This window comes from Paramisgurnus dabryanus, chromosome 23, assembly GCF_030506205.2.
Source record: "Paramisgurnus dabryanus chromosome 23, PD_genome_1.1, whole genome shotgun sequence".
NCBI lineage: Eukaryota > Metazoa > Chordata > Actinopteri > Cypriniformes > Cobitidae > Paramisgurnus > Paramisgurnus dabryanus.
The window spans coordinates 23,148,262-23,173,309 of record NC_133359.1 but is presented as its reverse complement, the minus strand read 5'-3'; the positions used below and the strand labels follow the sequence as shown (position 1 = coordinate 23,173,309).

Below are 25,048 nucleotides of genomic sequence, written 5' to 3'. Positions count from 1 at the left end.
CATATTACGTGCCCCTGACACGACTTCTTTTCCGTGACAGTTTCACGTATTGGTTACTCAACTGTTTTTCCTATTTTCTTACAATTGTCGCTTCGGTTTGGGGTTAGAACAACCTTCTGTTACATAAAATGACATCCTTACCCAAACCCAACTCTAACCCCAACGTCAGGCGACGATGGTTTAAAAAGCATACGATTTTTTTTTATAAACCAATACATTAAGTGACATCCTAACGCAAACAGCAAATCTAACCCCAAACCGAAGCGAAAATTGTTTAAAAATAGGAAAAACAGTTGAGTAACCAATACGTGAAACTGTCACGGAAAAGCAAGTCGTGTCAGGGGCACGTAATATGGTGGAAATACGTGACAATGTCACGCAAAACTGAGCAAAATAATGCGTGACTATTTCACGGATTTTTGTGAGATCATGTTGAAAATAAATGCTGCCCAAACCTCTTCCACTACATGAGAAAAGATGTGGCTGCTTTGCGATTTCACGGTTTGCAGCATACCGTGTAAAATGACAATAAGGATTCTTGTGGTGTGGGATTAAATTTAAGAGTATAAATACGGTAGGGGTCGGAACTCTGGTCTTCCCTGACGGGAACGAGCGGTCTGGCCTGTGTTTCCCGATAAAATTGAACTTAGCACTTAAGAGCGCTTTCTACAAGCTTTAATGAACGTTAGTTATTCTTTCACGCGCATTCCCCAAAAATGCACTTAAACAAGATCGCACAGTGGCTATCCATTTGTCAAGAACTGAAATGTCGCCTGTAGATGACTCTTAATTGTAGCACAAACTTGTTAAAAGTTTAGCCTAATGATCTTCACCCAATGTGCATGTAATATATCATTGATATATTAATATCTTATGCCTTTCTATGTAATGTTTATTTTACATTTATTTTTTTTTACCAGCACGGATGTACACTGTTCTATGCATACTGTACACATTATATTAAGCACAACCTTTGGTCATTATTAACTTTACAATCAAAGAATGAATTATATGAGCTTAATGATACAATGTCTCTGCAAATCGTTAGTCTCCTCAAGTATTGCCTTCTACATTTTAAAGAATAGATGAAAGGCGAAACATCATCATGGTAGAGCTGTGCTACATAAGTTACGATGCTTTTGGGAAATGCAGCCCTGACTGACAATAGCGCACTCCCGACATCCTTTGATAGCGTTAGCGTTGGCGAATCCGCACTTCATTCTGATCACATGTACACCTGCAAGATTGTTTGGCAGAAAATAGGTTTATATGGTTTTTAGTGATATGTTTATATAGTGATATGCTTTGCCCTATTTAATGTCTGTTTCTCTGTTACATTTTGCGTTGACCATGGATGTTTTTTTTAAATATGCCCTTTAAACCTGGCAATATGTCTTTGCATCCAGATGATGCCACAAGGGCACCTTAAAAGACAGTCTATGAACATTCTTTATAGGCTGAATGTCGGTTAAGCTAGTTCAGTTAAAAGTTATTTTTTACATAGCACTACCTACGTTTTCCCTTCATTCATATTTTGCTAATAATTAGTGACAAACGTCGCAGGGAAAAAAGTTTGGAAAAAAAGCATTCTAAGCGGTGATACACAGAGTGAATTTTGGTGCGGGACGAAAAAAATGCCGCGCAGACCTCTATTTTAGATGTGTATGTGTGTGCCTCGAATAAATAATAATAATAAAAGAAATAAAATTCAAAACTCGGACTGTAAGCGAATGAGATCTTAAATAGGAGCACAGTGCAATTCACGCCCTTATTATGGCTGTAATCTGTTACTACTTCAATAATTCTACGTCCAATAATTCATTGAAAAATATTAAACAATAGTATTAAAAATATTATTACATGCACATTGGGTGAAGATTATTAGGCTAAACTTTTAACAAGCTTGTGCTACAATTAAGAGTCATCTATAGGCGACATTTCAGTTCTTGACAAATGGATGGCCACTGTGCGATCTTGTTAAAGTGCATTTTTGGGGAATGCACGTGAAAGAATAACTAACGTTCATTAAAGCTCGTAGAAAGCGCTCTTAAGTGCTAAGTTCATTTTTTTCGGGAAACACAGGCCAGACCGCCCGTTCCCGTCAGGGAAGACCAGAGTTCCGACCCCTACAGTATTTATACTCTTAAATTTAATCCCACACCACAAGAATCCTTATTGTCATTTTACACGGTATGCTGCAAACAGTGAAATCGCAACGCAGCCACATCTATTGGGCAAAAGCATACACATTTTTTTTAATCACCGTGCCATATCCGAATAAATAATAATTGCAAGAAAAAAGTTTAAAAGTCGGACTGTATAAGCGAATAAGATTTACAGGAGAGCATTGCTCTGTCATATGCACAATCTTATTAAAATGATTTCATTGGCATATGTCTGCTAAGGTATTAAATTGATTTAAGTGTAAAGAAGCCTATGGGTCTGTTCAACTTAACGCCTATAAATTTGTCTTCAAGCTTGTGTATTATTTATTATTATAGTATATGCCTATTATATAGTATATTATTATTATTATAGTACAATAATGTTGATCGCTTGTACAGGTATGCGTCACCCTCCCGCCCCAGCACAGCAGGTAGCTTTATGTGTCCGTCTCTTCCTTAAGTGATGAAGTTGCTTTTTAATGTTAATATTTATAATGCTACTGTTCACAAGCGCTCAGAACAAGAGAACTTCGGGTGGACAAAAACGAACTTTGATCATAAAATGCTAGATTTTTCGTTTTGGTTTTATTGTACATTTATTTAATGCATTAGATCACATTCTGACAAAAACAAACCCAAAACTGGTGTTTTATGTTCACGAGTATAGTGGAATATGTAATAAATGAACTGTTTATTTGTTTTTCCGTTTTGAAGACAGAAACGAATAAACGAATTATCCGAAGGTACACGGACCCTATTCCTTTAAGTAGATTTAATTTGTCCAGACTAACAGTGTAGATTAAGTACTCTGTATGTCATTAGCAATAACCAATGTTAGGTAAAAAAAAGATACACAAAGCAATTTATTTCAACAATTTTAATTGTTTTAACAGAGTTTTAATCAGGTTCAATTTGTGCATTCTATGCAAACAACATCAAACAACAAAATGTCTGTCCAGATGGGGATGAAGCCAGGAAACTTGTGCAATTACATGTTTGAATGCAGTACCTTTTGAGACAACATGTACAACTATAAACTGCTTTTAATGGCTGGTCGTAGAATGAAACGCTCAGATGAAAAAGAATAAACTGGTCCATAATCCAACTCGCACTCTTTCAAATGAAGAAGTAGATGCATGTTGCATGCTGCAAACACCAAACGTCTGTTATATGCTCGCCTTGTACTGCTATTCACCTTATTTTTCACGACAACAAGGGCGGCGCCATTTCGCTCATTTTGTCAACGTTCTTCCGGCCGCATAGACGATGAGCAGCTGAGGCAGTGACTGAAGGCGACGTGTTAAGCTTAAAAAGCTCACTCGAGCGCATTTATGTTTCTTTCTTACCAATTTTAAGCCAACTGAGGAACACCCTTATCCCAAGTAATGGTTCGACTACGATGTTCCGGTAACTTTAAACCACGCCTGGTGTTGAAAAGGTGGTTTCAGGTAAGCTATCTTAGCTAACTTTGTGCTCGTTCGCCTAAAGTTAGATTTGTGATGTCCGTTCTACAAATACACTTAAGATCAGTAATGTTAGTTTATAAAATGCAACTATTTGAATGGTTTTAATTGTCCACCTATATTTTTATATTTACGATAGTACAACGAGATATTATAGTACATTGCATTCTTACAGTAGCCCACGTGATTCCTACAAGTTACTGAGATTTCAGATGCTAGAATGTCAGTTCATTTTTCATTCAGATATTGATAATGACATATTAAACAACGTATTATTTAACACTGAAGTTAAAGGTTGTGTGTATAATGTTTCTGTCTCTTTTTAATGCATCTCTCTCACACACTGTTCTGTTTAAGTATGGGTGCCATTTATATATTCATTCTCATGATGCAAGTTTATTTTAAATACTAACATAAAAATGTTTATGGTTATATTGTTTTCACAGATGCATTGATGTTTAGTGATGCAATGGACAACTGTGAGGATGATACAATCAACATGTTCCTAAACTGTGATGCAGAATCACAATGGGAGGATCCATACGTCTCTGAATACAACTACACTTTAAAATCACAACTCAACCTGAAGCAACATACATCTGATATGGGAAAACAACCTTGCAGTTTCCCAGACAGGGCTTATCCAGGTCCCAGGCTAAAATGCATATTTGAGCTACAATAATTTAAAAACACCTTTTACTGACATACCTCAACATATATTAGTGCCATTGTTTTGTCACAAGATGCGCACCAGTCTTGTTTTTTTGTAGGATTTGTTTGTAAAAACTAAAATGTCCTAATATAATTAAGGCCTAGTCCTGTAAACCCTGTCCGAGAAACTGCTTCAATGCTTCTGCTTCATGTGTTGAGCTGGCACAAATGTACATATCTCTGCTAAGAAACAACCATCTTTGGTTCAGCTTTACACAGGGTTGATATTGCATGCATTACACAGTCGCCAAGCACTTTACCAGTACATACCCCAACAGCTTCCAGATATACGCTTGGGATCAGCTCTTGATGACTCCGATAAAGCTGTGTCTTAATTTATTGCAGGGTGGTCTTGCTTTACCGGTTGTAAAGTTACATTAAACCTTCATATGTGATCAGATGTCATGCAGTGATATTAAACATTTACAGTGTGATCAGATGTTGTGCATTTATATTAAATCTTTACAATGTGATCAGCTGTTACCTGTCATGCAGTTATATTAAACATTTACTATGTGATCAGATGTAACCTGCCATGCATTTATATAAACCTTTACAGTGTAATCAGTTATTATCTGTAAGGAATTTCTTAAACCATATGTGAGCTTTAGAGATTCCACTTAAAAGGATTTTAGTCTCATGATTTGAAGGAATAAGTGTTGGCAAGTTTGCAAATTAATTATATCATGGTACCAAATAAAAACGAAATAGTTATTGGACTGGCTAAGGTGCACATTTGCTTTAAAAAAGACGAAATCACTGTGTAAATATTGGTAGACATACTTTTAATAATTTTCAATGCTGCTCCATCAACTCCTGACAGGACGAGGTAATTAAATATGCCAGGTTACTTGTCGCGGCCGCTTCATATCGTCTAACCACGAGACGATTGATGGGACAATATAAGACTATCCAATCGTCGTATGAAGTTTTAACCGTGCTCCTAACTTAAAACATTTACAGCAGTAGCGATATTTGTCATTTCACTAAAGTTATAGTGAACTACAAACAATCTTCTAACCACCAAACTAACCACCGAATGCACTGTGCCATATTAGCAGCGGAAGTCGGTTGACAAAATGCGGAAGAGCGAAGAATTAAAAAGGGGCGTGGCGGAATAAGGTGAATATGAGTCATGGCCATGTCTTCGCACGTGATTGGACGATGGCGAGAAGCTCGTCGGGCTCCTCCAATCACATGCGAGGTTATTGTTATAAGGAAGATCTCGCGAGACGTGCACGTATGATATAAACAAGCGCGGTGTGCCTGAAGCTCTGTGTGATATCAACACAGTGTGCTGTCAGTTGAAAGATGGAAGTCCCAAGACTGAAGAAACGACCTCGGCGCTTCTGTGAACATTGCGACACTGAACTGTGTCAGACACAGTATTTTGACCACAGAAAGCGCTATTTCAAAAACTGAGTTTGGGAGAAAAAAACCAAAAGGGCTTCGTCAGATAACGTACAGAGCCTGCTGCTATCCAGTCATGAACCCGCTGTGAGTGATGTACCGTCAATGTGTAAAGACACGGAAGAAAACTTTACTGGAGTTAGAGAGATTGATGAAAGTGAAATGCACTCCGAGGATATGGCAGGACGGCGTCTAGCCTTCAGCTCACCTTCATCTACGCTGCATGGACGCGACCAACCCCTTTCATCACGTCCGCTGACCAATGAGAGTAAACTGCTGAATGCTTTGAGTGGACTGTCTCGTCAGCTTGATCTGCTTACTTCCAATGTGAATGAGCAGTTTGCCGTAGTAAACTCCAGGTTGCTGTCCATGGAGGAGAGGTTGGCTGCTTTGGAATCGAAAAACTGTAACGTTACTGTGAAAGAAAAGAACTCCAAAAAGAGAAGACTGGTGCACAATCCCAATATTGCGGTAAGAATAATTGTATGTTTAAGCATATTTTTTAAGTAGCCCCGGCTAAAAGTAACGTTAGCACAACCAGTGTGTGTTTTATAACTTAGTGTTTTTTTGTCTTGTAATTTTCAGGAGGATGTACGGCGTCTCCATAACTCTGAGGCAAACTGCAGGCGCTATGAACCATAGCAAGGGTAACGTAACGTTACGATTTAAAGAATATGTTTTTATTCTTGTTTAAGGAAATAGATACGTTAATAGATCCGAGCTTAAACCCGCACATTTTGTTTTGACAGACTAACGCCGCCTCATAACGAAGCCGTGACCTCCTATTTGCCACAGTGGAAGTGCGCCACCATAGATCTCATGTCTGATGAGGAAGACGGCATTGTTGACGGGGTGTCTGGATTGTGTGGCCACCGCTCTCTCGCAGCCTGGAACTCTCCGAGCTCTGTGCCACGCTGCAATCCGGATTAGAGGCGATACCAAAGGACAGGGCAACTCACCATATGCGCCTGCTAAAGTGATTTTTTCCCAACGTTTTAGTGTTTTTTTTTCAACACTTTGAAAAAATTTTTTAGGGATCTTTCCCGAGTGTCTTGGGCACTTTTTGACGTGTTTGGAGGAAAACATAAGAGACATTATGCTGCTTTGTACATAGTTGTGTGTTTATAAATAAAGCTCTTTGTTTTCTCTTATATGCCTCGATGGTGTGAATAGTGTAGTTCATAGCACAATGATAGTCATATATAATAAATTATAACATAAATTATAATTATTGGGGTTTACATTTATAATGAGCCAGGGTGCCCGACATCCTCCCTCTTTGGAGTAACGGCCGACTTGAATTTGCACAGAAATAAAGGCGGAGTCAGCAATGTGCTTCTAGTTTGACCCACCTCCAATTTACTTCAAAGCTGCATTTGTTATCACATATAAAAATATTTACGTTTACCAAATTATGATTTTTGCACATGCAGCCATGCTTGTTAATAGTAAATGTGATGTTTTACAGATGCAGCAATGTTAACAAGATGTAAAACCAAATGTAAAGCGAGGATCTTCATTTTTTGTGGTTTATCCCATTTTTAATAGGCACTTACGTATGGTAGTGTTAATAGATGCAATTTTCACGAAACGAATATTTGACCACTTTATACTTAAGCGAAAACTATAAATGCTTGACCATTACATTATGAGCTCGGGAATAATTGAATGGGTCTTATTTTCCGGCTGTACTCACATGTCATAACGTTTTAGTTGGTGGTTAAATAGTCAGTGGATTGTTGTGTTTATATGACCACTAAAACGTTACTACAGATAAAATCAGGGAAAAAAACTCAAAATTTAAATTGAATTTAAAATCAATGCTTCTTTTCATTACTTTTAATGATAGTTGTAAAGTTAATGTTTTTTTTTTCTTAAAACTATTCAGGAGTTAAAGTTTAGATTAAATGTAAAGAAATTCTGTCAATCAGTGGAATTGTGGTGGCTCTTAAAAGAGCCTTTGTGTTGATGCGGATGACGTTGAGTTTAGGCGCGTTCTCCACGAATGCGGCGGGCCAGCTGGATGTCTTTGGGCATGATGGTGACCCTCTTGGCGTGGATGGCGCACAGGTTGGTGTCCTCAAACAGACCGACCAAATAAGCTTCACTGGACTCCTGCAGGGCCATGACGGCAGACCTCTGGAAGCGCAGATCAGTCTTGAAGTCCTGGGCGATTTCTCTCACCAGACGCTGGAAAGGCAGCTTACGGATCAACAGTAGCCTAGAAATCTAGACGCACCCTAGCGGCCGCAAAATATATTTGCTGCCAGGGTTTAGTCTAGGCACTCACAATACACTTAACAGCTCCAAAAACCAAAATTTGGTCAGGCCAATCACATCGTGTGTTGCGTCTGTGGGGCGGGCTTAACATGATGACGACAGAGCTGCGACGGTTCCTACTTGAAAACTTCGTTGTTCGTTGCTCTGATTGGTCATAGCGCTATCCTATTGCGTGCAGAGGCATTTTGAGGGACAACCTTATATCCCGCCCCTTGCATTGAGCCGTTTGTGTGAAGAGTTGCCAGACCTTACATCTTGATGTAGGTCTGGCTAACCCGGCTAGATCAACAGCTCAGTAGACTTCTGATAGCGGCGGATTTCTCTCAGCGCTACGGTACCAGGCCTGTAACGATGAGGCTTCTTCACACCGCCGGTAGCTGGGGCGCTCTTACGGGCAGCTTTAGTAGCGAGCTGCTTCCTGGGCGCTTTGCCTCCGGTGGATTTACGAGCGGTCTGCTTTGTTCTTGCCATGACTGCAGTCAAATCTCTTCTTCATAGAAAAGTGAATGCAGAACTACGCTCAGAAAGCTGCTTTTAAAGACTAGAAGACCACGAGCTCAGAGGGCGGAGACAGTAAACTGGCGTGTGATTGGCCAATGTGTGACGTCTACTGGCCATTGGCTCTTTTTAAACGTGCAGAAGCGGTTTGTTCCCGCTCGATATCCTTTGTTTAGTTTAATGCCACATTTAAGCGGCTATATTGAAGTTTAAAGTCATGTGTAATTAATCATTTGGAATGTTCTGATAAAAAATACTTTACATAAAAACGTTAAAATAGTAAGTGATATTTTATAAAGACACTCTGTTCGGACTTAAATAGTTGGTTGCACTTTGTATGAACAAACCTGAAGAAATACATTTTAATTCGATTTTATTACAGCAATCCGATTTCATAGCAGCTTTACAGAAAATATAATAAACATCACTAAGATAAAAGGCACAGTAGAAAATAAAACTGAAAGTATCCATTTAGCAAGAAATAGGTAGGGATGGCTCCCGCGAAACTGACGTTTCGACACTGTGTCGAGATCCCGAAGCGTAAATGTTTCGAAACACTGCTCCGAAATGTGATTCGAAACACCCATGTCACGTGATGAAGTGATTCGAAACACCAAGCCGTGCATTTCACAAGTATTTCGAAAGGTGGCATACCTGTCGAATCTGCTTCGAATCTTAAACTGACAGGGTAGGAAACAAAACTGACAATACCTCATAGATGCGTTTTTGGCAAGATCAAATACTATAAATTACTGAAAAGAAGTAATTTTTCCTCATAGGTATGTAACACTTAGGTTACTTACAAAAAATGCATGCCAACAACAAGTGTCCCTTGTGTGAGAATGTTTTCAAAGGCTGGAGAAATTATATGTAAAAAAGTAGCTGGTTGAGTTTATCAACACAGAACAATTTATATATGTGAATAAAGATCTTTATATCTAAACAATGTGGCATATTATGGCTTGATATATTTTATGAATCTCTTTTTATTTATTTGGTATATCTTTATTCTTTTTTTTTTTTCATTAAATCGACCCGAATAGCCTATAGTTATCGACAATTGTGAGCCAAAAAGCTCATGTAGTTGTGAAACAGATGTTAAAACAACAAAAATCATTTTTTTATGATGACGTAGCGCATGCATTTCCCAGGTTCGATCCTAAGATCTACGCATGAGAGTCGAGGGCACTATCCACTCTCCCATTCTATCACTTGTGTGTCAATCAAACAACATGTGGGATACAATTTGTCAGCCCTCGTCTAAAATCTTGTCAAGGCTGCTTCATGTAAAGACATGCAAACGACCGCTAGGTGTCACTGTGGAGGCGGTTTCGGATTGATGTTTCGAAGCCTCGAAACATACGGCACAATTGATTCAACTGTTTCGGTGTTTCACGAAGCCTCGCTCTGCCCACCACTAGAAATAGGACGTTCCCTGACCCCAGTTTGAAAACCCCTGCTTAAATCAATTCTAACATGGATATTTCTTAAAGCATCCTGCTTTGCAAATGCTGTAACGTTATAACACACATGCACAATCTATACAATAAAACGGGTTTCACTCTTTTATAGTTATAGTGGGTGGCTCTTAAAAGAGCCTTTGTGTCATTCTTGGTCAAACTAGGTTTACTTTGCCTTAGCGGGCTTCTCGGTCTTTTTTGGCAGCAACACAGCCTGAATGTTGGGCAACACACCGCCCTGAGCGATGGTCACGCCACCCAAGAGTTTGTTCAACTCCTCGTCGTTACGCACTGCCAGCTGTAAATGGCGGGGAATGATGCGAGTCTTCTTGTTGTCACGAGCGGCGTTTCCGGCCAACTCCAGGATCTCAGCAGTAAGATACTCGAGCACAGCGGCGAGATAAACTGGAGCTCCGGCACCTACGCGCTCTCCATAGTTTCCCTTGCGAAGAAGTCTGTGAACACGGCCGACGGGAAACTGAAGCCCGGCTCTGGATGACCGAGTCTTAGCCTTTGCTCTGGCTTTACCACCGGTTTTACCTCTGCCGCTCATTTTCGTTTCACTTATGTAATCTCAAAAAGTTGTGACTCAAGGTTGTTGTTTCGAGTATTTAAGAGCTGCTTTATTTGCCTATTGGTTAAAGTCTGTGAAAACTTCAAACCAATCACTGAACTTCCCTCCAAATAACAAATCCCGCCCCCTCTAGCTTTCTGCCTGCCTTTGTTTTACAGTTGCCGCTTATATTCATATTTACACATTTGGCAGATGCTTTAATACAACTTACAGTTCATTATAATGTTTATATTTATGTGTTTATCTGTATGTGTTGCCTGAGGAGAAATAAACTGTCAGAAACTGAGAGTTTACTATTGTTTTTGTTGTTAGCACATTTAATAGCAAAGGTGGAAAGTAGGAAAATAGACCTAAGGCCTATATCAAACTGTCAAATATCATAAATGTTTAAAAAAAGCTGTGCTCAAATTAATGTCCATACATGCTTTAAATCGCAAACGTAATTAGAGATGTTGCTTTATTGGTTAAATAAACGCTTTTGTGCCACACGAACATCATGTTTTTAGAGAACCAGTTATATTTCAAAGATACTGTATTTAAAAAAAATAAGCGGGAAAGTTAAACTACCCTGAGGCTATGGGTGGCCATGAGGCCATGGGTGGGGTTACATTTTAGATAATTTGATTGGCTCGCTTAGTTTACAACTACTCCAATGAAATCCATTCGTCTTCTTTGTCCAATCACATCCCGCAATCATAATGTACGTCTATGGTCTCTGAAAATTAGCATGGGCAGTGTATATATGCTACTTCACACACGCAAAACCTTATTCATTGTGTTACTGTAACAGAGTGATCATGCCTGAACCAGCGAAGTCCGCACCTAAGAAGGGATCAAAGAAGGCCTTTGCTAAAACCGCCGGAAAGGGCGGCAAGAAGCGCAAGAGGTCCAGGAAGGAGAGCTATGCTATCTACGTCTACAAGGTCCTGAAGCAGGTTCATCCTGACACCGGGATTTCCTCTAAGGCCATGGGCATCATGAACTCTTTCGTCAATGATATTTTCGAGCGTATCGCCGGTGAGTCCTCTCGTCTCGCTCACTACAACAAGCGCTCCACCATCACATCGAGAGAGATCCAGACCGCCGTGCGTCTGCTGCTGCCCGGTGAGCTCGCCAAACACGCCGTGTCTGAGGGAACAAAGGCCGTCACCAAGTACACCAGCTCTAAATAAAACTGTTGAAGCTTTCAACACCCCAAAGGCTCTTTTAAGAGCCACCCACTTTATCGATTAAAGAGCTTCCAGTTCTTAATACACTTCACTGATAACTGAAAGTTTCTTAACTTGTGAAGAATGCAACTTTGTGACTAAATTCTGGAACTTTTAAAGAAATGACTATGTAGAATACATTTAGTGTAATGCAATTAGTTGATCTTTGTTATGGATTAACATGCAAATGCTAGTTAAAGGCAGGGTAGGCAGGAATTATCTAAAAAACTTTTTTACAAATTTGTTTAAACTGTCTTTATATACAAATGCATAATTAAAATGTAAGTACTCTGAAAAAGAGAATATAAAAGTCGAGTGTCTGTAGACCTCTCACGACTGTTTTAAACACAGTTAATTATTTCCATTCGGGACGAAACAAATGATTAGCTTGCGCGAATATCACTCTCTCTCGCGACCATGTCACCACCCATTGTTATGGGATCTGCCCAGACATGCGCACACCCGATTGATTTGAACGTGCACGAGGCACTCCCCAGATAGCACACGTACGTCTCAGATACGTCTTGTAAAGATCTTTACATCTGCTGACGATCGTCTTTGAATAATACGTCTTCCATATCTCTACAAGACGTATTTAAGATCTTAAAAAATTCTAAATCCTACCTGCCTGCATGCATCTCCGTTTGGTCTTGAATCCGATCAAACGCAGACGAATCAGCAAAGTCCTCCAACTCATTTCATTTTTTAAATAAATGTCTTGTTTAATTGTTTTAAAAATATAGTCAACATGTTTTTAAGGGTTGGCATTAATTTTGAAGCAAAAAATATAATTAAATATAATTAATAAAAGCCCATATCACGTATAATAAAAAACCATGCACAAGAAAAGGTGATCTCATACTCTTTCTGACTACAAAATATTAACAAATACAAAACACACAAGAACATCATTGCCAACAGCCACTGCCCCTCTGACTGTTTTATCAGTCTGAAATGAAAAAAGTTATACATTTAATTAAATAAAACAATTGCCAACAAGCAGATTATCTTAAGGTGACCCTGCTTACTGTAATTCCTGCTTATTATAATTACTGGGTGTGACTCACATTTGTCAACAGTTATATATCTAAGGTTGAAACTTTTGATAGTTTTTGACCCCACGCCATCCATTGAAATTGTGTAACACACCTTGCATTTTCACAACATTTAGTTTTAAAAAATCATCTGAACAAACTCTGAGCAAACCAAAGGTGATATTAAGAATGTTTATATAGATGAAGAAACCTCATAAAAATTGAAAACACAATACACAATCATTTGACCAGGTTTAATCCAGCATCACAGCATGAATTATATTGACTAGTTTGTTTACCAAATTTGAATAAAATGTTTAACCTATGTGTTAATATGATTACAGCCACAGTGTAACAAAATACTGCAAAGCTATTGATCACGTTCTCATTACATTACTTCACAAGACCCAAAGCTGATCAGGACACTTTAAGAGCACTGTAACGTAGTAACTGCTGAAAGAACCATGTAATACTGTGAATATAATGACAAACTTAGATGTGACTTTAATTACAATACAACATACTCTTTCTCATACTCAGGGTTTTTAAACTGTGGGTGAAGACCCACTTGTGGGTCGCACCGTAAGATAGTGAGTGTTGCATTGTAGTAATGGTTTGTCCAATTAATTATTAGCAATGGTTTTGATATACTATAAGATTACACCCGTCTAAAGCCCATAATACACGGCACGATTTTTGGCTGTCCCAGATGAAAGATTACCAATCGTGAAACAATCGTGGAGATTTCTGTGATCGTGGCTCTTAATTGGTGGTCCTATCTCATACAGTGTGAGAGGTTTAAAGACGTCTGTTTTCCCAGTCCTTGGACCAAAGACACCTACGATAGTTTTATGACAGTGTAAGAAGTTCAGCATGATCAACGCACATCAACAACGTGTTTGCTTCTACGACCTGCATACCTGTATTTGTTTACCACTAGCGCATGCTGATGACGGATGTCGCAGCCTCAGACGCAATAGGTGTCTTCATCGACAGTCTACTGCTGAAGTTTTAACAATCCTTGTCACACAGTGTGATAATGTCTTATTGGATTGCAAAAATCCTGCTGTGTATCCTGGGCTTAATATGTTGTGGAATGAAAAGTTTGGAAACCCCTGCTTAACACAAAGTCTCATTTAAAGTTTATAAGAACTTTTGCAATAGACCGACACTAAACGAAACTGATGGCAGATGAGGTGTTGGGATGACAATGGGCCAGAGTTGAATCTGTGCATCTTAGCAGATCACAGGCAGGTTTCTCCTGAAGTGCTGCATTAAGAAAAGAAAGGAAAAGATGTTAGAACATTTTTAAGGAAATTTAAATAATTCTCACAATCAATATTGGACTATAAACAATAAATTATTACCAATGCAATAACATGCAAACAGACCTGTCAACCACCTTAATAATAGATACTACGCGGTAGGCATGGGCTGGTTACCAGTTTTAAGGTACACCGTGGTTTTAAACAGTCAAGGTTACAAAACCACTAAAATGGTCTGTGAAACCGTCTCCAAGGTATGAACTGTATTTATACAAAATTCATTAAGTCATGTGATTGATTTGATGTTTACATGTAATATACATTTCGAAAATATTATATATAATATAATTTAAAGGCTTTATTTTTACCTGCCATTTAAAAATAAAAAAAATTAGTGTAGCAATGGGAATACCGCAACACTGTGAAACCGTGGTATTTTTGCTAAAGGTAATCATACCGCCAGAATCTTAAACTGGCCCATGCCTACTAAGCGGTTGTACCATGTGTTAGAAACATCAAGATTCTCACATTTTTAGGGCTAGCGCAATACCACAGTTTTGGCTAATCTTCATGTTCTCTAGGGCAGTTATTTTGCCCCAGTGACAGAAACAGCGACAGTAATCAAATAATTCATTACCTTATCTACATGTGGGTAGAGGCCCACAGGTGAAGGAAGATTTTTGGCCTGCACTTTCACAGCTGGTAAACATGGATTGTGGTGGGCTAGTGACAGAATGAAGAAGATCAGTTTAAAATGTGCTTTACAACCAGAGGTTGCATTATTTTGACAGACAAGGGCTGTAAGAAAATTGTCAAAATCAATAATAATATGAGCCAACAGCCAAACAATAACAACTAAACTCAATCAACTATCTTAATCTGCCTGAACTCAAATCTTGTGGTCTATAAAGTGGGAGTTTATCTGTGTGTAATTCAACCATCATGTTAGACTGAAGGAATTGCAGTTATCATTAGATTTCCCGACAGCACTGGACAAATGACTTCTCACACTCAGTGTGACTTGAGACAAAGGATAAACAAAGACATTGAGTATGTTTACATGCACATAATAAGAGGACAATTATCCTATTATGATATTATAAAAATCAGCTTATTACATTAACATGTTTCAAGCGTTTTAATTTACTTTTATTTGTGAAGTTTATCTATCTCAGGTGGAGACATACGCACATACGAAACGGCAAAAAAGACTTTAAAATCTGGTTTAAGAGCAAAAAAACTACCTGTGCCATTCAGTTTTTGCCATTTATGGGCTTTACCCTATAAAAGAAAACCATTTTATGCATTTAAATGACCTTACACGTTATCAGTTTATTAAGCGTTTAGACTATGTAGACACACTCACTGTGCACTAAAATTAAAAAAATTGGTTAACACGACCACTCGTGGTGGCTTCACTCAGAGGTTGGAGAAGACAACCGGTGGACTAAACATCAAGCCTCTGCACGATTCAGGTAAGTGGAATAAAATACATTGTAAATAAACATTATTAAAACAGATTGTAAGTCATTCATTCAAAACTTGCTATGACCTAAGCCTAAATGACTTAATTTCTTTTTAGAATTAAGACAACCTTAGCAGGAGAGCCCCAGCAGTAACTTTCTCTCAAGCAGATGAGCAATAAGTTGCTTTGTATGAACACCACCCTAACAATCAAGGTAAAAGAGCATTAAACATTAAAGTTATTGCGGAGAATTTAGGTTTTCCGGGTGGATCATCAAGACTATTGGTCCTCCTAGTTGTCAATCTGGAGTGTTGCGCAATTGAATTTTTTTTAAAAAGCGGAGACGGCGTTTCTTTTCTAAAATTCGAGAAAATCCTCCGCTACACCTTTAAGTGGAACATTTCTATAGCATGCTGCTTATAGCTAGTGAGAAAGATAATCTAATTGATCTACCATGCATATCCTTCAAATAACTTAACAGAACAACTGAACATGTATAATATAATTTAATATGTACATTATTAATAATAATTGTTAATAATATTTAATATTTGTGAAATTATATACTTGTGAATTCATTATATTTGCAATGTTTATACATTACCTGTTTTTAGGTAAACAGATTATCCATCAGTGGGTGCCTCAAGGTCGGCTCTGTAAATCCTGTATTCTGCATGTTTCCGAGCACACGTTTTCCAGGACACACTAATATTAAACAGAAAAACAACATAAATCAGTGTTAAACACAAACAAATTTTAGGTAAATTAAATAAGGTTTTCATTTTCAATCAATATAAAAGAAATAAACGCAATAAAAAACAATGTCAGTGACGTAATAAATATGTGTAAATTTACACGCATCATTTATTAAGCATTATAAAAAAAATCCAGCAATATGATTAAACTTTGGTTATTTGTTATTATCCCTGCATTCAAATGGTTGCAGGTTGGAGCAGGAAGTTAACCCTTCTGTCGCGCAAGCGCGAACATAGACAGTGGTCGCGAGGCCATTCGTACGTCACGTGAGCGCCATTTTCATGATATGACCGTTTTTCCTCAGGCACACTTCAACATTTTCTTCGCATTTAACATCAATATTAACATGTAAATAATATAATTCGTAAACATAACGTTTATGTTAATTTATAATATGTTTTTTTTTTTTTATTGTTGGCTTTAAGTTAATTTGTCTGTCAGACTCAGTTTGTTCGTGTTGGTAAGTAACTTAACGTACGTTATTAACGTTACGCTAGCCTTTTGTCATGTATGTGTTGTTAGAAACTGATAAAAATACGAATTAATTCACAGATATAAATAACTTTATAGCTAATACAACTGATAAAATATATTAACTTAATTATCAAACCACTTCGCTATAAAACTTTAAGGCTTCTTGTGAATACCGGTCGTTTCCATAACGTTAACTTACTCCAAGCAAGTCGGACGGGAAGATTGATACATTTTATAACTCAAGTAACTTTAAGTTAAACAGGGGCTGGTCTAGGCTAACTTAGCAAATTTTTACCCCACCACCGCTGAGAAAACGGTTACATGTTCAACGTGCCTTGCCTTCAGGATTTGCAGCTCGATTTTGGCTTGCATTGATAAACGTTACAAACAAACAAACCAAAAAAAGAATGATCATATACGACAATCAATCTTTAGATCCACTACATGCATAACATGTTGGTTACTTACCTCTACTGATGAAACTCCTTCGTCAGCGTTGTAACTTCACATGTTGGTTTTGGTAAATCACACGAGGCCAAAGATCGAGGTGAAAAAGAGAAATAAATCGTTCTGCGATCGTTTAACGCGATGAGACACGAAGCCTTAAAAGCCACAGGCTACTCCAGCCCAAAGCCCTTGTGTCCGGCTTCACGTGGCTTAGCCTTAACCAGTATGACATCACAGTACCGCGTGATTACACTGTTTCGTGGGCTTTTGAATCACTCTCGCGGTACTTCAATGTCTGCGCATGTGTGCCTGAAGTCAATCACTCATGCTTGTAACAGGGGTAGCGTTTGTGCGCTCAGTGATTTAGGGTGTTACAAAACAAGATTATTACATATATATTATCAATTAGTATTGTAATAAAGCTTTTTAAATGTTTGTTAATGATTAAGTGTCATTAACAAACTCTGATTTAAAACATCAATATATATGCTACGTAAATTTTCCTTAAATCATCAAAACATCCAAAATCAATGAAACAAAAACAACAACAATGTATTTAAGATGAGACACATTCAGCATTTATAATTTTTTCTCTCTTTTTTGTTTGACTTTGTTTTCTACAGTAGCCTGTTAACAGTAGACCAAAGGTATGATGATCAATTATAAATGCAATATGGTTGAAAGGTCAGTAAACAAACAACAAAAAGGTAATTTCTTAATAGAATGTCTATACATTTTTTGCTTTTGTTACATATTTCATACATCAAAATCATTAAACGTTAATAATTATGTATTCCAACTTGTTGCAGCTTGACAAAAATGTAGCTTGAAGGAGAAGGGACAGCTGAGTAACAAAGTCCTGGTATGCAGACGACGATACTATTACACTGACAAGAGTGTAATGATGATGGAGACACAAGCCAGAGAAAGGGGGGACCAAACACCACGCCAGAATTCTGCATGAGTCAGGTAAGCATAATGAGTTACAGCAGTGGTTCTCAACTCTGTTCATGGAGTCCCACTGCTCTGTGCATTCTGTATGTCTCTTTGATTTGACAGACTGAGGCTGCGTCCAAATATCACTTTGTGCATCCTATCGTGCATCATGTTCTGGATGTAAAGCATGAGACTTTTAATTGTATGTTAACATTTCTATGGTGTTCACTGCATTATTGTTATGCATTTTGTGAAACATCTGCAACATTGTGTCGTTTATTTAGGGACTACTGAATAAATAATACACTTTAATAAAGCTACATACTCAAAACAAAGAGCTTTTTTACAGGAGCAAAGAATTCTGCATCTAAAAGTTTGATATAAGCAAATGTTCATTTCAGAGTGTTCATTTTATTTACAGAAAAACTTAAAAATGTTAAATATAAATTAAAAGTAGTAAATAAAACACAAATACGTTTTGGTGCAAATTGCTGGCACTACCTGGATTGAAATTTTTACCCATGCTAAGTGTGTCCCATCGGATGAATAATTCTACATGCACGCTTGGGATCTTCACGCCCACTAGAATACTTAGGCCAAATACAAAAAAAAAACCCGTAATGTAAGTAGTCTAGTGCAAAGACAACAAGTGTGTACATTTGGACACAGCCTCAGTTCAGTTCATGAAGATCTCTACTAATGAGCTGATGATTTGAATAAGGTGTGTTAAATAAGGAAGACATACAAAATGTAAATAGCAGAGGACCTCAAGGAACAATGTTTAGGTACAGTTACACTGTATAAAACATTAACTAAACAGACAAATTATTTGTCATAGCTTCAATAAACAAAAGAATGTCACCTGCATAGTAGTGTACCCTACTACACTTGGTCTCTGCAACAGTCCAGTTTAGTTCATGGTAGGGGGGCATATTTAGAAACATAAATATTTTCAAATTATTTGCGACCCTTACAAAGACACTAATTTCCCACAGCCAGCAACAGCACAATGTTTGTCTGACATCACAATCTTACTGTTATTACAACTTTATGATTGTCAACAACTACTACTTTAGACTGAACACCAGTGGGCGGAGCCAACGATATAATGATGTGCTGTGTCTTTCTGTGGGGGAGGTCAAATGAAAATTAATTTAGCTAGTGACATCACTACTCCAGCCATTTTACATTCGTAAAAGAAGAATGCTGTCTGCGATTCACTTATGTTTCCATGATTGCAAAAACCTTTATCGAAGTACATATACAATTGTTTAAGTGTCATAATTAAAACATGCCTAAATTGGCAGTGACCCTGGCTTAAGTCGATACAAAACTCAAGTGCAAATCATGACACTCATATTAACTGTAGTTTTGCAAATTATTGTAACACCGATATCAGATATGAATAGTGTCTTATGTAAATATAAAAAGATCAGAACAAAAAATGAATATAGTCAAAAAAATATGATCTGTGCATTAAGATTTGCATTGTAAATGCAGTCTTATTGTTACGAAAAAACTTGGTTATTGCTGGAATCATGAATGGTCTGAATAGGATTTGAGTTTGTTTACTTGTGAAACTTACCTGCACCACCATTTACAGATCCAGTGGGTGCAGATCATCATACAGATGGTTCAAGTGTGGATCCACCTAATATTCAAGGTAAAAGAGCATTTGTTCACAGCATTATCTAAGAAAACATATCACTAGATATTACATATTAGATGTTAATGTCTGACTCTGATCCATACGAAACAGATTTTCTGTCCTGGGACACTCGGCTAACCATCAAGAAAGAACACAGTAGGTTAACAAGAATCTGACCTCACGTTTGATCATTACAAGATTATGGCAGTACATTACACATTTAAGGACTGTTATTCCTCTGGCTGATTTAAAAATAACCAAAAGTTCTTAAAAAGAAGCAGCCCTAGTTATTTTGGCTTGTTAAACATAAACTATATAGACATAAGTATTGCGACACCTCCTTCTAATAAACAGGTTTAAATACTTTACATATTTCCATGAGCACAAATCTTAATGCTACAGCATATGATATTCTAGAAAAACCGTTTGATGCTAAATTTATAGCAAGAGTTTTGGCAGGGCCCTTTTCAATACCAACTTAAGAATGACCCTACAAACAAAGTAAGGTTCAAACAGAAAATTAGTGATTCAGTCTGGTGTGGAAGAACTTTGACTGGTCTGAATAGACCTTAACTCAGCTAACACCTTTGATATGACTCAAAGGTTTTTAGCCAAAAACTCATCACCTAAACCTATCAATGACTTGTACAAGAAGCTGTAGTCATTTCGGAACAGAAAAAGGCACTTACAAAACTGTTGCAACAAAAATCAAAATTCTTTGTAGTGGTATTATATGGTATAGCATTTTTATTTGTTTTGATTGGACATACTGGAATAAATAAACATGTTTATTAGAATGAGGCCTCCCAATACTTTTGTCTAGTGTATTTGCCACAGACAGGGTAACGCAATCCTTAGAGTGTGCTTCTTTGTAAATGTGACAAATGAAAATGACCTGATCCATCATTTCCAGCTCCAGTGGGCATCCTTTATCCATCCAGACCCTCATACAGATGTTGGAGTTTTGATTCACCTAAAGTACCATGCAAGGTAAGAGAGCATTTGTTGACATAATTAGGAAGAAAACATAAACGCATTGTTCATGGCATTTAAATACAACATAACACTGTTTAATACTACCTTTTTCTGTTCAATCCATAGAGCACTCATTTTCCCTCTTGAGACCATGGTGTGACCTGCAAGGTCGAATGGAGAGTAAGTTGCCTAAAAAATAAAAAAAAATAAATGTATTTAAAATTGTCATTAGCTAAACATCAACATGTCTGAGGCAGATGCAGGTCTGATAATCTGTCCAACATTCAAAACCTCACAGTAAATCTACAGTCTTGAGTACTGTTTTAAATCAATGTATACATATGCTCATTATGAATTTTAATAAAAAATACTAAATGTATATAAAAAGCCTCAATTCAATTATTTTTTTGATATTGCAGCTGTAAGCGAGACAATCTTGGAGTCACCTGCATTGACTGGTCCAGTTGTTAGTCCAATTACAGATGGAGATTATAGAAGAGGATGATGTCTTTTCTCCAACATCTTTCTAGACTGATAAAAGATCTAGACAGGCTTGAACAAAAGTTAACAGAGGGGCTTATATAGAGAATGGTAAGAACCATTTTATCCGTCAAACTTTTTACCAATTATTGTAAACATAAACAATATTATAGGGCTTAATTTGTTTTAAACATTACTTCAATGTACTGTATCTGTTAAAGGTGAGCAGCTACACATAAAAGAAGAACATGGAGAATCTGCCCAGAGGTGTTAACCAGCAATGCAGCTATACAACTAAAGTGATGCAGGCGGAAACAATGTGTGTATGTTATGTCCAAATGTTGTTATGTTCAAATGTTTTACAATATACTTAAACAGGTGGACCTGTCATTATTGCATTAGTCAAGTACAACTGAGTAGGTTAAGTTTACATATCAACGTCAATAAATATATAAAAATAAATATCAGTCTTGACAGCAAACATAATAATGTTAAATAAAATAATAATTACAGCTTTTTAAGAAATTTACACGGGCTCAAACTATCAGTGAAATTAACTATCAAAAACCTAAAATAACCACAGACACGTGAATAAAATATCTAACGTGAACTAGCTAGTTACTGTACATACATTGCTAATTATCAACGAAATTTCTAGTTAACTGATCCCACACCCAGCATTATTAAAATGTATTATTACTACATACCTTAAACAAATGTCCCCTTAAATCGCCAGACCAGGACAGGTTTCTTTCTTGCCCTTCTTCTTTTGCATTGCGACGTCGATATAAGTGCATGGTGTGGTGTAGCACGAATTTAACGCAAAGACGCTCATATTAATAATATACACGATATTGACTATTAATACGGATGATTTTATCTTTGTTTGACATTCTAATCAGAGTTATATTGAGGAAACAAAGAAAACATATGACATAGTTTGTAAAATTAATTTTTCCTTATTTTTGTAATGGTTTCTTTTAGAATGCAGCTGCTGCAGATGAAGAATCCGTCCGTCTACCACTGAAGGAGACGCGGAAAATCGGGAAAAGATGTTCTTTGCCCGAGGAAGCATTTGATTAATTTAAAGATATTGTGTTTCTTGTATGTTATAGAAAAACGTTGCTTTTTTGCATACACTTGTGTAAATATGCATCTTATGAATGTTTTCCTTTGTCTACTTTTAATAAATTTTACGCAATCAACTGCCTGTTTTATTGAAAATACTGTTTTAATTGTTGTCAATGATTTATTGTAATAATGTGTATAACTGTGTAGAAGATGTAGTTTAGAGCAATTTATTTTTAATGATCTTTTAATCGTCTTTTAAAGCTCTCAGAAACATCTTAGAAAGAGCTCGACTAAAGCTCTTATAAAGATCTTTTAAAGATCTAAGAAACATCTTGGAAATATCTTAGATACATCTGCTAACCATCATTCTAAATATCAAGCGTCTTGAAAAGATCTTAAAAGCGTCTTCAAAACGGCTGGGCTCGTACGTCTCAGATACGTAATTCATATGGGCAAACGACCTTTATAATACGTTTTCCAGACGGAATGGAAATCTGAGTGATTACCTCGCAGATACGTATCTGAGACGTACGTGTGCTATCTGGGTCTAGAAAGAGCATTCACAACTCACAGAAAGTGCATTCAGAAGTCACAGTACCTGCATATCCAGTCAGCGAAGGCAAAAAGGGAATAAACGAAGCAATCAAACACGAGTAAATATCACGTGGCTTTTCCTCGAGTCGATGATGCGGTAACTTAGATGTATTGTCTGCGGAGTGTAGTCCTCATCAGAGTCAACAATGCTTTCATCACAGAAACTCTTCCATGCAAAATACTGGCTTAATAGTGAGTACTAGAAGGCATCCTATCTGTTTATATTCCTAGTGATAAAGTTAGGTGTATTATTACATGTGATTGTGACATGATGTTATTACAAGCACCGCGCTCCTTCCTCTCCGCTTGTCTGAGGTAAATCCTTCTCCCAGCAGAGCTGTCAGTGTCCCGCGTTCATGTGTTTTGGGGGCGTGGTTTTAGAAGAAACCCAGAAGGGAGGGGGTGGAGTGAATGGAAAATGAGCTGTGTTTAAAACAGTGGTGAGAGGTCTACAGACACTCAATTTTTATACTCTCTTTTTCAGAGTACTTACATTTTACTTATGTATTGATATATTAAGACAGTTTAAACAAATTTGTAAAGAAGTTTTTTTAGATAATTCCTGCCTATCCTGCCTTTAACGTGTGTTAATTTCCTATTATTTGAATTTATAATTTTTTTACAGATTGATGATTTTAATAGAGCAATAGTTTTTGTCAGGTTTATTTTGAATGCTGCTGATTGCATATTTGTTTTTCTTTTTCTACAGAATGATGAAGGATTATGGGTTATGGTCAGTAAACGCATTCAGAAATTACTCTTCCTAGAAAATGGAAATAACGCTAATTTAAAGGAAAGCACCACAATTTTTCAATATTTTACTATGTTCTTACCTTAGACAAATTATAACACTTCTTGTAACGGTCACGGTTTTATTTATTATTTTTTGTGTTTGCCTGTGCTTGAGAGGGAATTACACTTCTACATCTAGAACATACTACTACATCTTTTTTTATGTGTGCACTACTACATCTTTTTTATGCGTGCACTTAATCTTTGTTCAACACTTTGTGAATGTGTTAGCATTTAGCACACATTAAAAAAACAGGCATGTAATAATTCGTTGAGGTAAGAACATAGTAAAATATTGAAGAAGGGTGGTGTTTTCCTTTAATGCTTGCTAGAAAAGTCAGAGTGTTTCTTTTTAGGGATGTAACAGTACACATAATTCCCGGTTCAGTATATGTACCTTGGTTTGTTTCGATTTCTAAACAAATGGGAAAAAAATACAAATCTACTAATATGTTTCTTTTAATTTATTTTGAACAGACAATAGTGCAAATTACAATTTTGACAGACCAACAGGGTTACCCCATGCTCGTGGAATTGACCTATGGCTAAGCCACGCCCCTTCACTCACTCAGACAAACAAACAACATTCGGTGATAGGCGCTATGGCACCTGTCACATTAGGAGACATTTCACAGGAGGCAACTGATGATTTTTGGAGACAGAAAGACTATATATCATCTCAAAGTTACCAAAAGGGCCTTAACTATGCATTGGATGGTTATATTAATCATTTTATTGTTAAGAAGGTCGATGAAAAGCTTCAGCATACATTTCTAGGCCTTTTTACCATCTTTACCAAGAGTAAGTTACCTCTCCATTAGTTTGGTTCTACATTATTAACATGAATCATTCAGCCCAACATTGCTATTACAAATAACATTTTAACATGAAGCTAAGTGACAAGATGTACAACGCAGCTAGAAGCTAACGTTAACGTTTTTGGTAATGTTAGGCTAACGTTACATTAGAGATGTTAAAGATAAATTTGAAATACACTGTTGACTTAGCTTAGAGTAGATGTGGACATCCTTGTTTAATTTTTCGTGTTTAGTTGGTGTTGTGGTCTACCACATAACTTAATCCAGAGCAGACACTTATCTCGGTTGAGATGTGGCTTGGGAAAGGGTAAAAAATACACAACGTCGCCCAGCCTCTCGGGATACCTATAGTGTCGGAGTTGCATGTACCATGCACACCGTTTGACCAGTACGAATATGCATTTGTAATTACAGGAGGAATATGTTAGGTATATTGATGGTATTTTGATGTGCCACACCTCCTTTCTGTAGCAGGTATTGCAATTGACCTATCAATAAGCCCCACCCCTCAAACGCAGATGAAC

The 25,048-nt window shown here is 37.2% G+C and overlaps 3 protein-coding genes and 2 long non-coding RNA genes across 8 annotated transcripts in view; 2 read left to right on the top strand and 3 right to left on the bottom strand.

Moving 5' to 3' along the window:
• Positions 1-7,702: 7,702 nt before the first annotated feature.
• On the bottom strand, positions 7,703-8,500 carry LOC135788187 (histone H3-like). The gene is made up of 2 exons (XM_073813387.1): positions 8,363-8,500; positions 7,703-7,939 (listed from the first exon to the last, which is right to left on the bottom strand). The coding sequence occupies exons 1-2, from the start codon at positions 8,498-8,500 to the stop codon at positions 7,736-7,738; spliced, it is 342 nt and encodes a 113-aa protein (XP_073669488.1). The 3' UTR covers positions 7,703-7,735.
• Positions 8,501-10,112: 1,612 nt separating this feature from the next.
• The window catches only part of LOC135781016 (uncharacterized), an 87,700-nt gene continuing 72,764 nt past the window's right edge, over positions 10,113-25,048 (bottom strand). The window contains exon 3 of the mRNA XM_065291327.2: positions 10,113-10,550. Within this exon, the coding sequence (XP_065147399.1) occupies positions 10,154-10,550 (397 nt within the window). The 3' untranslated portion in view covers positions 10,113-10,153. The remainder of the gene's footprint in view (positions 10,551-25,048) is intronic.
• LOC135781744 (histone H2B-like) lies at positions 11,339-11,733 on the top strand. Its single transcript, XM_065292319.2, has one exon. The coding sequence runs from the start codon at positions 11,359-11,361 to the stop codon at positions 11,731-11,733; it is 375 nt and encodes a 124-aa protein (XP_065148391.1). The 5' UTR covers positions 11,339-11,358.
• Positions 12,982-22,219, bottom strand: LOC135745112 (uncharacterized). 2 transcript variants are annotated; one of them, XR_012335835.1, is made up of 9 exons: positions 21,957-22,219; positions 21,216-21,321; positions 20,875-20,958; positions 20,690-20,767; positions 19,732-19,797; positions 17,232-18,166; positions 16,138-16,238; positions 14,706-14,791; positions 12,982-14,072 (listed from the first exon to the last, which is right to left on the bottom strand). It is a non-coding gene; the product is annotated as an uncharacterized lncRNA (long non-coding RNA). The 2 variants fall into 2 exon arrangements; XR_012335834.1 differs by lacking the exon at positions 21,957-22,219 and having other exon boundaries at positions 21,216-21,354.
• On the top strand, positions 18,158-22,353 carry LOC135781093 (uncharacterized). 3 transcript variants are annotated; one of them, XR_012335836.1, is made up of 8 exons: positions 18,158-18,179; positions 19,750-19,809; positions 19,906-19,950; positions 20,708-20,784; positions 20,896-20,949; positions 21,189-21,360; positions 21,471-21,572; positions 22,234-22,353. It is a non-coding gene; the product is annotated as an uncharacterized lncRNA (long non-coding RNA). The 3 variants fall into 3 exon arrangements; XR_010545058.2 differs by lacking the exon at positions 18,158-18,179 and having other exon boundaries at positions 18,186-19,809; XR_010545060.2 differs by lacking the exon at positions 18,158-18,179 and having other exon boundaries at positions 18,186-19,809; positions 21,471-21,568; positions 22,234-22,346.